This window comes from Notamacropus eugenii, chromosome 3 (assembly GCF_028372415.1).
Source record: "Notamacropus eugenii isolate mMacEug1 chromosome 3, mMacEug1.pri_v2, whole genome shotgun sequence".
NCBI classification, from domain to species: Eukaryota; Metazoa; Chordata; class Mammalia; order Diprotodontia; family Macropodidae; genus Notamacropus; species Notamacropus eugenii.
The window spans coordinates 178987280-179003109 of NC_092874.1; the positions used below are offsets into that span (position 1 = coordinate 178987280).

General features: G+C 34.7%; 1 protein-coding gene across 2 annotated transcripts in view; it reads left to right on the forward strand.

Annotated features, from left to right (window-relative positions):
- The window catches only part of ITPR2 (inositol 1,4,5-trisphosphate receptor type 2), a 510130-nt gene that overhangs the window by 292437 nt on the left and 201863 nt on the right, over nt 1-15830 (forward strand). For both annotated transcript variants that reach the window (XM_072653450.1, XM_072653451.1), the window contains 3 exons: nt 645-835; nt 4287-4429; nt 5880-5988. In XM_072653450.1, coding sequence (XP_072509551.1) covers nt 645-835; nt 4287-4429; nt 5880-5988 — 443 coding nt within the window. The remainder of the gene's footprint in view (nt 1-644; nt 836-4286; nt 4430-5879; nt 5989-15830) is intronic.

The window sequence follows — 15830 nt, forward strand, 5'->3', positions numbered from 1 at the left end:
TGTTGGTATACCAGAATTTACATTTCTGGGTTAGATAGAAGGTTAAACTGAAATGATCCTCCCAAAATACTACTTGCTACGTCACTCAAAATCTCATGGAAGAAAAAACTGAATCATTGTCATAAAAATAAATTATTAAATTATCTCTGAAATGTTACATTACTAATAGGATAATTCTTTTCTCATTCTGTAATATTACCAAGAACAGAAGCTGACCCAGATGAATTTTTGTAGTTATTCAATGCCTATGGTAAAATAGTGTGACTAGTATATGTGTGCATTGCAATTCCTGAATTTCTTTACAGTTTTCTGTTAAAACCATAGTAAATCATATTCTCTGACTGAATAGTTATATTTCTCATAAGAGAACATACAAAGTAGGTGCTTAATAAATATTTGAATGAATGATTGATTGAATGAATGTGGAGGAAATGTTGGAATGTGTACTGTAGTGGATATAAAATAAGATTTATCTGACAGATTTCAGTATATCTGTGCTCTTTTGGAATGCATTTTAAAATTAGCTTTTGTTTTCTTTTTGTCATCTTTTCTCTTTGCTAGCATATATTGGTCTGTTTTGATAATGTATTAAAAAATACCTCCATATGATTAATATAGAAAAGATTTGTTTTTTTCTTCTTTAGCAAAGAATCGTGGCATTGCAATTCCAGTGGATTTAGACAGTCAAGTCAATACTTTGTTCATGAAGAGCCATTCCAATATGGTACAGAGAGCAGCCATGGGATGGAGAATGTCAGCTCGTAGTGGACCACGCTTTAAAGAAGCACTTGGAGGGCCTGCATGGGATTATAGGAACATAATTGAAAAGTTGCAGGTAAATATTTCAAATTTATATTTTATAGTGAGATAACACCATTGATGTTTGGTACTGTGGTACAAAATGGTGGATAAAATGAACTTATTGGTAAGTAGTGTAGACTGGTGAAAACTTTTGAGCAAGGAAGTGATATAATCCAAGTGGTTCTACAGGAAGTTGACCCAGTATTATTGAGCAGAATGAATTTGTCAGGAAGGGTAGAAGGGACAAAATCACTTAACCTCTTAGGATATAATTGTAGCAGTGTAAGTTTGAGCTAATATGAATCAAAATTAGAGTGGTAGCACATATTAAGCATTCAGTGAATGCCTACTGACTGAGAGTTACTAAGAGTCTAAGAGAGTTGAATTTGAGTTTCTATTCTTTGTTTAGATACTGTGAATCTCTCCAGTTTTCACTGTTGCTTTTCCTTTCACCATTTCTTGAAATCTTCTTTAATAGTTTCCTTGGATATAGTATACAGACTCTCCTATTTTCCTAAATTTTCTTAAAACCCAGTCATTCTTAGGTGGTTACACCATTGTTGCTTGAATTTGTCTTTTTTTCTAATTCTCCAAATAATTTGGAGATCTGGGGGCCAGTTCTTTCACTTAATTAGTGTTGTCTACATATGATTTCCCATTGTAGAATATCTGCTTTTGGTTGTTTCTACTATTATATCCTCTATATTGGTCATTCTGAAAGTGTACAAACAGATAGGAGGAAAAAACTAAGAGAACAATGTCCATGAAAAAGTAGAGAAAAGAGAAAATTCAAGAAAAGAGGGTAGAGTTTTGAAGGAAGTAAGGAGCTGGAAGTGTGGAGGGAAAGCATTACAGACATGAGGGACAGCCTTAGAATGCTACTGTCAACTTAATGAATCATATTGACAAGACAGAAAATAAATTCTACACCAGCATCATAGGCACACAGAAAGCCTTTAGAAAAAATAGTAGCATTCATTCATGTTTTTAAATGGCCAGAACAATTTTTCCTTATTATGTTAAAGAATAAGAAATGTAGTAGGAAAATGGTTGAGTAACATAGCAAACAAAGAAAATATGTGCAAGATGTACTTAACCTAAGGTTAATAATCACATATTTACATATTTACATATTTAATTTACATATTTAATGGCTTTGTCTCAGTCCTCATCTGCCTTTGACTTCAGGATCATTTGGTAGTGTTGACTACTGTCTCTTTCTGGGTACTTCCGTTTTTTGTTTTTTTCTGGTACAAGTCTCTCTTGATTCTCTTCTTGGCATTCTCTTCTTAACCTTCCTTGCCTGATCATCATCCACAATCTTACCCTTCTGTGAGTAGTCTCTGTCCTGAATTTTCTTTTTTCTTTCCCTTCACTCTCTTGGTGATCTCATCAGCTTCCATGGGTTCAGCTGTTGTGTCTCTTCAGGTGACTCCCAAATTAGCATATATCTAGCCCTAGTACTCCTGAGCTAGGTCTTCTATCACTTGTTACACATTTCCAAATGGATTTCCAATAGGCAAGGCAGCAAGAATTTTTAAAGTGATTGAACTCTGAGGATACAAATAAAGAAATAAAAGAGTTCACTCTTTCAGGGAACTTACCTTCTAATTAGAAGAAGACAATATATAGGTGGGACCTGAAAAGTAGAGGTGGGAAGGGGAGATTCCCAAGTGGGGAGGACTGTATTGATGTCTGAAAACCAGGAGAGAAATGAAAGTAGGTCAGCTTGGTCTCCTCTTTAAAATGTAGGCCCTGGGAAGAATCTAGCTATGAGAGAAGGGGACCAGCATGGTGGAGGGATGATCCAGAATGGGAAGATTTTAGGATCTTTTTTATCCCTAGCTCCTAGAATAGCGCCTGGCATATACTGTGCATTTAATAAAAGTTTGTTAAGTTGAACCATATTCCCACAGGGTATAGGGTAGGTGAGATGGGGTTTTCATTTGGGAACTTAGCAGGAAACATGCTTCTTAGGACACTACCTTTTCCATGTGACAGATGTGCTCTCTAGAACTGCATTTTGCCCTAGGAGAGGGATTCTATGACACATACCCCCCCTAGACAGAGTGGCCAGCATTCAGAGTGGTGGTGATGGTAGGGAGCAGCAGAAATGCAGTATTAGAATATACTGGTGTTAAGAAGGGCAAGAAATTATGATTATGCAGGGGTCAGGGGGATTGGGCTTCTTTGTTCACTGAACACTGTTGTGATGTTTTTATATCTGGTTTCTTCCACTGATCAACTTTTCTTTTTTTCTTTGTTTAAACTAGTACCAAATCATTTAGAAGATTTGTTTTATGATACAGTTTGAGATCTGGAAGTACTATTTCCTTTCATTCTTAGTCTTGTTTTTTTTTTTTTTTAATTTTCTTGAGGCAAACTACATCTTTTTTGTGCTACATACCTTTTATGTTAAAAAGACTAAAAATTTAGCATAAACCTTGAAGGACCATTTATAATATGATAAAAATATGTATAACTGAACCCTAAGGTAACATTATTTATAATGGGTGATATCCACTATTAATTTTACACAGTTTTAGAAATGCTAGCTATAGCAATAAGAATACGAGAAAGAAGTTAAAGGCATAAGCATGAGAAAGGATGAGATAAAATTATCAGTATTTTCAATGATATTTTTTATTCAGAAAACTTCATAGAATCATCAAGGATAGTAACTGAGAGATTAATAGCTTCAGTAAAAGAGCAGGATACAACATGAATCCACTAAAATAGCCAACATTTCCATATTGTCATAACAAAACTGGAAAGAAATAATAGAAAAAGAAACCCCACTCAAAATAACTACAAAATGCATAAAATATCTGGTAATCAACCTACAAATCCATATTCAGAATTTATATAAATACAATTTAAAAAATTCTGCTTCTTGAAAAACAAATAATTGAAGGGCATTGTCATGACTGGGACCATGTCAAGATGATACTATTTAAATTATTAAATAGATTTATCACTATTGCTATCCCAATATAATTACCAAGAGATTGCTTCATACACAAAAACACATGTATCTATAAAATAAATGAATTAATGTGAAATAAAAACCTCTAGAATTTGAAGGGAACACTAAAAAGTAGTACAAGTCAAAGAGAAATGCTTCTAGACATTAAGCTAAATTATAAAGCAGTAATAATCAAAACTACAGTATTTGTAACTGTTTAAAAAATAGCAAAATAAATACCAGGAACAGAATAACTAATCAAGAGTCAGATACACTCAAACTCTGTAATCCAGTGTTATGGAATGACTGTGGTAACCTGTTCTCAGAGGGCTTATTATCTGGTTGGGGAGACAAAATGTAAAATAATTTAAATGGTAAAAGTTTGAATATAATTCTTGGTCACAGTGTGTGATACTGACACAGCTATGGGGGTGCCTATTATCTTTGTATGTCTTACACCCCATGGAAAGGAAAGGAAACCTGAAATTTCACCTACAATTTCTTCCACTTCCTTCCATAGGATGTAGTAGGTTCTTTAGAGCAGCAGTTTAGCCCAATGATGCAGGCTGAATTCTCCGTGTTGGTTGATGTGCTGTACAGCCCAGAACTTCTGTTTCCTGAGGGAAGTGATGCAAGGATAAGATGTGGTGCTTTCATGTCCAAGTAAGTGAAAGGATCTGGAATATAGTTAATATACATATGGTATTATTTCTAAGTTTTGAGTATTGTTATTTGGAAAATGTCCCCTAGGTTTCTGTTTTTTCTTTGTAATTCATAATAAGTAAGGTATAATAATGAGTAATGCATAGCATACTTTGAAATTTATATAGTATAACTTTTTTTGTTGGAGAAGACTTCTGATTTATTGGTGTAAAGAAGACCTCATGAAGAAACTCCTTCCGCTTGTCTAGTTTGATGCATGCTGTGGAACTTAAAATCTTATAAAATTTCATGGAGCATTGAAAGGTTAAAATGATATGAACAGATATATGTAGAAAGTATGTGTTAGAGCCTTGAATTAATTCTAGGTCTTCAGGACTTTGAGGCTGATTCTCTATCAACTATTCCATGCTACTTTAACTCATACTCCCAAAATATTAATAAAGTGAGTATAAAACTAAATTTTGAGGAAAGGGCAGGCAGAAACTTTTTTAAACTAAAATTTACTGGAATGTGGAATAAGTGTTTTGTAAATGTTTATTGTGAAATTGAGCTGAATTGTGCAAAGTGATTATCTTGATTAATTTCCAGTGTGATAATACCATATGGCTTTTAAAATTCTTCTTATTTAAAGCTATATTGCATATTATTAACCTACTATCCATAGTTTGATTCCTTTGTTCATTTTATTATGAATTTCAGGATATACTCATATTTTGTCTGTATGTATTTTACCCTAAAAGTTTACATGTAATGATGAGTGAAGGAAAATAACTTAAAAAAATGTATATAGCACTTGCTTTATGCAGAGCTCTTTGATTGTCTTTATATAAGACAACCCCAGCCCTCATGTTACTTGTTAGGTGAGAGCATAAGACAATAAACAAATACAATTCTCCATATTGCATGGTGAGTTCATGAGAGAGTTACAAAACAAAGGGCTGTATAAAGTCCAAGAGGGTAAAATAACATGTTTTTGGACTGAATCACTTTCACCCATGGATTGGAAAGTAACCTTCTTTCATGACTTTAAGGTATGTATGTTGAAATCATTATGGTTAAGTCATTTTGTTGCATTATGGGTCAGTTTTTCTACCCATAAAATGTGAACAATAATCTTTATAGCATCATTTTAAAGATTAATTTTACAATGAAAAATTATGAAAGAAAATCATAAATACTAAATTTGAAAGCTACTACTATAGATACTGAGGATGAAACATGAACTAATGGTAAAATAGTATGTTTTAGGATAAAACATAATTTATTACTTAAATGTTGGAAAAGTTCGAGTTATCTGGAGTTTGTTTTCATAGCTTTTAAAAATAGCTCCTTGTTTGCTTTTTTTCCTCAAGTATTAATATGGCTATAGTTTGTTCTTTGTCTGATATTTCTATAAAGTTAGAGAGAATGTAGAGTCTAATTTAAGATTTATTCTTATTTTATTTTTAAGGTTGATTAATCATACAAAGAAGCTCATGGAAAAAGAAGAAAAGCTCTGCATTAAAATTCTTCAGACGTTACGAGAAATGTTAGAGAAGAAAGATAGCTTTGTGGAAGAGGTACTTCTACCTTCTTAGTGGTTAAAAATAGTGACTCTCTCAGAGTACAATAACCTCTCAGTTACTATAAGCTGTTAAACTATTAGCCATAGTACATAGTAATTAGTACCTTTTTTCAGACGAGATATTTTGGGTAATAATTTTTATGTTATTCCTAATTTAGTTGGTTTAGTTGGTCCTGCTTAGATTTTAAAAACAATGTAAGCTTTGAGTAACCTACATCTACTGTACATCATGGTGTTTTGCATATTATAGATATTGCACATGTATGAATGTGTTGAGTTCTCTGACTCTGCATAGATCATGTTTTGATATCTATGAACGACTTTATGCATTGTTAGATTTTAACCTCAGTTTTGAGGCATTTGGGGAATGGTTCTTATTCAGTATTTATATTTTTGTACATCTTCATATTTTCTTTCAAATATATGTTTTGTTAATAATTCAGAATATTATTTTGTAAAAGAGGAATTTGACAATAGTATGTTTAAAAGTACAGAGACAATATGATGTAGTAGATAAAAGGCAGTCCTTAGAGTCAGAAGGATCTATATTTAAGGCTTACCTCTAACACATAATTGCTGTAAGATTACAGACTAGTGATTCTGTGCCCCATCCAATTCTCCAAGAATATAAATTGCATATGATTTGCTGATTTGCATTGACAGAAGGAAAGAATTTCCACTCCAGAAGTTCTCTAAGCTAACGAAATGACTTCTGGACCAAATTTAAAAATAAACAACATAACATTGTCCTGATCAATGTTGTTTCACAATTGTATTACTAATAATATGTTATAGTCATACTTCACTGTAATATCCTGAAATCCTATTATAATGACATTTGGTTGAATATTCAAGATATAAATCAGATGGACAGTGATAGTGTGATTTTGTGCTTTGCAGTCCAGTGACATTAACTCTCTTGAGAATCATTCTTCGTATTGTCTTGTTTATCTTGGTCCCTATAGAAACAAGTGTCTCTATAATATTGTTGTTTCTAAAGTGTTTTGCAGTCCCAACAATCAGTGTTAGGTAGGATGTGACTGTATAGCACAAATGAATTTACAATGGTTTAATATTTGTTTAGTGTGTTACTTACTAAGACATCCCAGGTACTCATTAATAAATAGCAACATATGGTTAGTACAGGTAATATACCTACATACATTTAGATTAATTTAATTTGTTTTATTTTAACTAGCCACCTTTACCTAATGATTACAATGAATTAATCCTATTTACTTGTAATTATCATTTTAGTTAGTTTTTATGAAAAGTAGCACTATAATATGATTCGATTTGGACTTTTGTATATAAATTGAAGATACTCTTCTTAAATATACACCATATGTGTTAGTAGAAGAGACATGTTTCAAAAACTGTATTGTTGAATTACGTTTACCCTAAAGATTAAAAATATACTTTCTATTTTGTTTAGTTCATTCTTCATCCTTTAAGATTTAGATGTGAGAATATAAACTTAAAAAAAAAAGACCAGCAGCAGTTTAGCAACCATTTCTTAGACTAACAATCCGTGTAAAATGCTTGTGAGTAAGAGTTTGTGTTTTTTTTAAAGAAGTGGTAAATTAGAGAAAGTCTGATGTGGTTCTTCGAGAGGTAGCCTCAGAGTCAAGTTCTACCTCTGACAAATGTGTTCTGTGAGACCTTGGATAGCTCATTTAACTTCTCAGTTCCCCAGGCACCTCTTTAAGTCTGTAAATTGCAGAAAAACTTCAGCCTACATTGATAAAGGGAACTTTCTTACCTTGAGTTGTTTATACCTATAAGCTTCTGATCAGTTTCCTCTGATAAATCCAATACTGTCATCGGTTTTCCTTATGTTCTTCCAAAGTTTTTTCAAAAACAGCAAGATCATTTAGCTATACCCACACATTCAATCAATCAATAAAAATTTAAAAGTGCCTACTAAGTGCTAGTTACTGTACTCAGCACTGGGAGGTACAATGAATGACTACAGGTAGTCCCTGCTCTCAAGGAGCTAATAGGCTAGGTCATGTCTCCAACTACATTCTCTATAAGCTGTTGAAAGAAGCAGGTGCCTCCCAAGATTCCTTGTGGCATAGTCTCTAAGTAGAAGAATTATGTCAGATAGATGAAGACTCTCTTCTTGTTATCTTTTTTTGCCATTCGAATCTGATATTCATTATGTAAATCCAATTGTGGAAGCTCATCTGTTACCCAGCAAGCAGTCCTGACATAGTATACTCTTAGCTTGTTAAACTGGTTCACTTTAATTCTCTTAATTCTAATTCCAGTAATCTATACATGTCCAGATCTTTGTCTTCTGTTTCCATACCAGTCAGTTAGTTAAAATCAATAGACATCAAGTACCTACTATTGCCAGGCACTGTGCTAAACACTGGGGATACAAAGAAAGGCAAAATACTGTCTGCTCTCAAGGAGCTCATGGTATAATGGTGAGGTCTATAGACTCCTGGACTCTTTGATGATAGCCAATAGTTCTTTCAGATGTTTTTTGAGATTTTTCTGGATATAAAAGGCAATTTTCTGAAATTGCTATTGAAAAAGGAGTCAGTGAGGTACATTCTATGGATTGTTCCTTGGGCACATCCCACATTTCACTTGGACAATGAGAACGCATCTGTCTTCTTGCTGCCCTTTTCTTGCCCTTCTATTTTTCTTTTCTTTTTTTAAATTTTTTTAAAAAATTTATTTTATTATTATTATTTTTTAATGTTTTACAATCACTGCCATAAAATTAAGATTTTATCCCCCCTACACCTACTCCCCACTACCCCCCTCCCTCCCCACAACAGCATACAATTCTGTATAGGTTCTACATGTACTTTCCTATTGAGTACATTTTCACTATAGTCATGCTATGTAGTCAAACTAAAATAAATGGAAGAAATCATATAACAAATCAAAACATGATACACAAACACACACACATACACACACACACAAACATGATCTGCTACATTCTGCAAATGACTTCCACATTTCTTTCTCTGAGTGTGGAAGGCATTTTGCCTTAGAAAACCACCATTGGGATTTTTTTTTTTAATAAGTTCTTACGTTATTACAAAATTCCAAGTCTACCAGAAAAAACTCTCACACACTGTGGTCGTTGCTGTGCACAAAGTTCTCCTGGGTCTGCTCCTTTCACTCAGCATCAGATCATATAAGTCCTTCCAGGCCTTTCAGAAGTCTTCTTGTTCATCATTTCTTATGGCACATTAGTACTCCATTACATTCATATACCATAATTTATTCAGCCATTTCCCAATTGATGGGTATCCCCTTGACTTCCAGTTTTTGGCAACTACCAAGAGTGCTGCTATAAATATTTTTGTACATGTGGGACCCTTTCCCATTTTTATGATCTCTTGGGGATACAGTCCTAGAAGTGATATTGCTGGGTCAAAGGGTATGCACATTTTTGTAGCCCTTTGGGCATAGTTCCAAATTGCTCTCCAGAATGGTTGGATGAGCTCACAGCTCCACCAACAATGAATTAGTGTTCCAACTCTCCCAGATCCTCTCCAGCATTTATCATTTTCTTGTTCTGTCATGATTGCCAATCTTATAGGTGTGATGTGGTACCTCAGAGTTGTTTTGATTTGCATCTCTCTAATCAAAAGTTATTTAGAGCAATTTTTCAAATGATTATAGATATCTTTAATTTCTTCCTCTGAAAATTGCCTGTTCATGTCCTTTGACCATTTATCAATTAAGGAATGACTTGTATGGTTATACATTTGAGTCAGTTCTCTATATATTCTAGAAATGAGGCCTTTATCACCGAGCTTAGCCATAAAAATTCTTTCCCAATTTACTACATCCCTCCGGATTTTGGTTGCATTGGGTTTGGTTGTACAAAAACTTCTCAGTTTAATGTAATCAAAATTATGCATCTTGTATTTCATAATGCTTTCTATCTCTTCTTTAGTAAAAAATTCTTCCCTTCTCCATAAATCTGATAAATACACTATTTCTTGCTTCTCCAGTTTATTCATGGTATCAATCTTTATACCTAAATCATGTACCCATTTGGACTTTATTCTTGTGTACGGTGTTAGGCATGGGTCTATGCCTAATTTCTGCCATACTGTTATCCAGTTTTCCCAGCAATTTTTGTCGAACAGTGAGTTCTTATCCCAGAAGCTAGGGTCCTTGGGTTTATTAAACAGGAGGTTGCTATATTCCTTGCTCTTCTATTTTTCAGGCACTGGAGAGTCAGCCAAATCAGACTTCTTTGAACTTCTAAATTGAAAGGTCTCTATTCTTGGGTTGTTTTCTTCCTTAAGTTGTCCTATAAATTTCTGCAAAAGGATACATAGGTGGTCAAAGTGTTTAGATATTGAGTCTCAGAATGCTGCTTGCAGTATTCATTTAAACCCTGACAAGATTGAAGTTCATTCCAATATCTGTACTTTAGAAATAAATACAAAGCAGAGGTGCTTACACTGTCTTGACCAGTGATTTCCTTAGTAAACTTGAGGGTCACTATAATGTAGTCCAGATATGGACAGTTCTCATCACTCAGTCCATATATCCTGTGTGGCATAATGAAAAGAACACTGGATCTGGAATTTGAGGACTGGATTAAAATCCTGACTCTAATGTTCACACATCTCATGTGACCTTGGACAAGAAAGTTCCCTTCTTAAGACCTCAGTTTACTTAACAAAATGATGGAACTGGTTATGATAATTTCTAAGGTCCCAGTTTTAAATCTATTATCCTAGAATCCTCAGAGTCCTAGTGTTTTCATAGATTGTAAAGGCATTTTTCTCTCAAATGTTGTTCGTAGAATTATTAGAACGTGACCCATTGTGTAGCATGGCATCCATATTTTGGTACAGAAAGACACTGTGTCTCAATTTCCTTGGTCACTTCTCAAGGGGGTCCCTTTAATCTAGGTAGAATGGACCCATAAGCATAAGCTGTTACTAATGAGGTCAATATCAGCATCTTCAGTACCTAGGGCACTATTGCTTGCTCTCTCCTCTGATGCCAGTTCCCTGATGCCAGTTCTGTGGGCATCAGCTTCATTGAACCAAATCCATCTTCATATATTGAGGGTATCTAATATAGAGGTGGCCATCTAGTCCATATTTGTAGGAGAGGACAGCTCTGTCCCTTAAATTGTTGGTGTCTTTGTAGCAGACTATTATGTTCTTTTGGTCTCCCAACACTCTACATGTCTAAGGAGAACATTTCTAGGTACTGTTCTTCTCTGACTACTCCTGTGAACTGCTTTCACTTTTGGGCAAGCAGGGCTGATCTTTTGCCTAGCTTCTTAGGTCCATATATGAGGAGATGATGGAACAAGAAGTCAGATTTTCTTATATTCAGCCACTCTTCTCACTTCTTTCTGGCATCCTCATACTTTCTTGCTCTATCTAGGTTTTTCTTAGATATAAGTTCATTAATTGCACTCATCCTGCAAAACGATGTAGATTCAGTTGAAGGTGTTTGTGACATTACATACCTCTTCTCACTTGGACCTGTTTAACTTTGTTTGTAAGGGATTTATTATTCTGATGGCTGTCAGCCTCTTTAATAGGTTGTCTCCTCCACATGACAAAGGATAGAAGGAAAGAGAAACTTAGCAGAGCCCTGACTCCACCAAAGTTTTTCTCTGAAATTTTTAATCATCCTATAGTATCATAGATCTAAATATAGAAGGGACCTCAGAGGCTTTCAAGTCTAAATCTCTCATTTTGTAGATGAGGAAAGGGAGGCTCGGTGAGATTAAGTAATTTGCCCAAGGTTACAGAGTAATTATCAGAGGTAGGATGAGTAAATTTCTTTTATTAGATTCAGTTTATAAACAGGAAACAATGGCTCTATGGTAGAATTAAAAGAAAAAGCCAATTATAAATATCAATGCATTTCAACACCTTTGAGATCTGATTTACAGGGTTAGTATTTTGCTGAAATATTGGCAGGGATTTAAGTGAATTATTAAGTGTTGGTTGACTGGGAGTTTGGTTTGTGCTGACCTGACAAAATGAATAGATCTGATAGTTTAGTTCAATAATCATCTGGATGAAAAGGTAAAGGATTAGATTTACATTTATTGGTATAAAGAAGAAGGAGTAGGAAAACAAGAGGGTTTAGAACCTGTACATTCAGGTTATAGGGAGAATAAGAAGGTTATCCTTAGGGTCCCAGACTATAGGTGTATGTGGATTTTGTGCCCTTTGCTTTCTGGAGACCATCATGAATTGCCTTCATTTCTGTGTATTTGCATTCTCAATTTATTATTAATTTCTCTTGTTTCTTAGGTGAAACTTGCCATCGAAGAGTCCAGTTTTTCTATTCTACCCATTATTTTTGTTGTGCAGGCCATAAATTCCTCTCTCACAATTGTAATTTCTCTTTTAAGCCTCTCAGGAACAATGTGTTATAGTTCCATGTTCTCTGAAAATTCCACAGAGTTTTTTGTCTCATCAAGTGTTGGATCTCTATCCTTTGTTTTGCAGGATTTATTTTTTAGATGTCTGTACTAATTTCTTAGATCTGGAAGACATATTTCCTTCAGTTGTTAATATTTTACATGCTTGTTAAATCTATTTATATTCAAGGTCTTTGAATTTTCTTCTACCTGAGATTTTTGGTAATTTCTGGGTTTTTGTTGTTGTTGTTCTTTTTTATGCTGATTTACCTTGGGGAAGTACCACATAACCCTTATACATGATGTTCTGTCCCTGTATCCTGTCCTATTCCCTCAGTTCTTTAATTCCCTTGCCCAGCACTGACAATTAAGAGATCTGCTATGCTGGAGCTATGGAGTTGATTTCTGTAGGTTGGGTCTCTTAAGCTCTGGAATAGGGGTGGTGGGGTGTGTGATTGAGCTTTCAAGCTTTCAAGCTTAGACGTGTGTCCCGTTCTCTTGTTTCTGTTCCTTGGTTTGCCTGTAGAGAGATCTTTCATCATAGAACACGTCCTCCTCAAATTACATTATGTTTATTTATCTGTTTAAATGTCATTTCTCCCAAGTAGAATGTAATCTCCTTAAGGGTAGTATTTACTTTTTGTTTTGTGTTTATAACCCTAGCACAGTGTCATGCACATAGAAGGTGCTTACTAAATGCTTGTTGAATTAATGAATAAGTGAATGAAAAATTTTGAATATGGTCCTGGTATCTGTTGTCTATTGTCAAAGGATCATCTTGATAAATTCATAGTGGCTCATGTTCTGATTCCCCTGCAGAGTTATGAGTTTAGTTTTGTCCACAGCAACTCTCCAAAGTCATCTATTAACTTATAGATGGGTTATGATATGCATTAATGGAAGTAGTATTCAAGCCCCAGGATAATTATTGATTTTTGAACTTTTAAAAGTTTTTTTCCCCCACAGGTGATTACCTAAAATGAAAATTAACTTTGTGGATGTTCGCTCTTGAAGTTTGTATCCTGAAGAAAGCAAGCCTGAATTGAGCATATTGTTTGCACCAGGGGAATGTTATTATTTGATATATTAGGAGAGGCATAGTTCATAGCACAAGAGATGGAAATTAGTAGAAAATTTCCATTCCCCTGGATTGGTTAGAAGATTTTACCAGAGACCTTGACCATTTCCCTAAATGGGCAAGATTGAGTTTCAGGTAAGGGAGTATTAGGATCTTAAGGATATTAATAAAACAACTAAAGAAATCGTTAAGAACCAAGTAAGATTGATTAGCAACTAAAATTTCTTTGAGAATAATTGCCTGCAATTCCAAAATATAAAGGTAGTTTTTGGCTTAGATAGTTAAAAAAATGGAAGATGTTTATCATTTCTGGTGTTATCATTATCAACAAGTATTTATAAAGCACTTATTAAGTGCTGGGACAAAGACAAAACAGCTCATATTCTAATGAGAGAGATAACATACAAATAAATAATTAGGTATATGCAAAACATACAGAGTAGATGGAAGATAAACTTAGAGAGGAATGCTCTACTGTGGTAGAACTAAGAAAGACCTCCTACAGAAGTTGGCATTTTGTCTGAGTCTTGAAAGAAAACAGAGATTCTAAGTTTCTAAGCATTCTGGCATGACAATCAGCTAATGAAAAGGTACAGTAAGGAACAACAAGGACGTCTAGTATGGTTTTGTTGTAGAGTGTACTGAGGGAAATAAAGTGAAAGTAAAGGTAGGAAGGGGCCAGACTGTGAAGAGCCTTCAATCCCAAATAAAAGGATTTATATTTAATCCTGGAAGTAATAGAGAGTCATTGGAATTTTATTGTGTAGGAGGCTGACATGATCAGAATGCACTTTAAGAAGATAACTTTGACAGTTATGTGTATTAGGGATTGGTGTAGGGAAAGACTTGAGGCAATGAAACCAGTTAGAAGGATATTGAAATAATGGAGGAGAGGAATGATGAAAACCTGAACCAGTGTACAGGGGGGAGAAGGGGACATATGGGAGAGATGTTGTGAAGGTAGAAATGGGTAACTTATTGAATATGTGGGGTCAGTGACAGAGAAGAGTTGAGAATAACACCAAAGTTGTGAACCTGGATAACTGGAGGATAGCCTTAATAGTAATGGGGGAAACTTGGAAGAAGGTAGGGTTTGAGGGAAAAGAAAAAGAACTCTATATTTGACATATTGAGTTGGAGATCCTTAGGGAATATCCAATTCAAAATGTCCTATGAGCACGGGCTGATGTGGGTCTGGAGCTCAAGAGAGAGACTAAAGGTAGATATATAGATCTGGGAATCAGTTACATGGAGACAATAATTAAGTCAACGAGAGCTGATGAGCTCACCAAGAGAGATTGTATAGAAATAAATAAGAAGACTAATGACTCAGGACAGAACCTTGGGGAATGCCCATAGTTAGTAGGCTTAATATAGAAAGAGATCTATTAAAAGATTAGAAAAGAGTTGTCAAATGGGTAGAAAGAAAACCAAGAGAGAAATATCACAAAAACCCAGAGAGGCAGAGAACATGATCAACATAGTCAAATGTTAGTCAGCTCTAGAGGATATAGCCTTGAACTTGAAAGTCAGAATTGTTATTGTTGTTGTTGAGTTGTTTCAGTCATGTCTGACTTTCCATGACTCCATTTTGGGTTTTTTTGACAAAGATACTGGAGTGGTTTGCCATATCCTTCTCCAGTTCATTTTACAGATGAGAAAACTGAGGCAAACAGAGTTAAGTGACTTAGCCAGCCAGCTAGCAAGTGTCTGAGGCTGGATTTGAATTTGGAAACATGGGTCTTTCTGATTCCAGGCTCAATTGTCACAGTGTCCATCCACCATGTCAGTTAGTTGTCAAAAGTCAGAATACCTGGATTCAAATCCCCCATATAATATTTACTATTTAATTACTTCACCATCCTGAGTTTCAATTTCTTTACCTTTAAAGTGGGGTTGGTTCAACTAGATAGTTTGTAATATCTGTTATAATCCTATGATTATAATCCATAATCTAATCCTATAATCTGTTATAATTCTATGACCCTATGATAGGATATAAGACTTGCTATATGATCTTTAGGCAGATTTGATTCATTGGTGAGAAAAGAATTTCCTCAGGTAAAACTACAGCAAGTGAAGAAAGGCATAGCTTTGTGAGTTACTCAGACACCTGGCTTTCATGAGTGGCCTGTGTGTCTGTGTATTCATCTGATGTGTTGACCCACTAGGAAGGTAGCCAAGGCAGGAAGCGAAGGAGTGTAAGAGTTGTGGTGTATCCATTTCCTTTTCCCACAGACATCTCACACTGTGGCTATGTTTAATACGTATCCTTCCCACCCTTCAGGGTTGTGGTTGATTCAATGGGAATACAAATCTGTGGTTAAATGAAGATCCAGATATAACTTAGCCTGTGAAACCAACAAAAGTAATT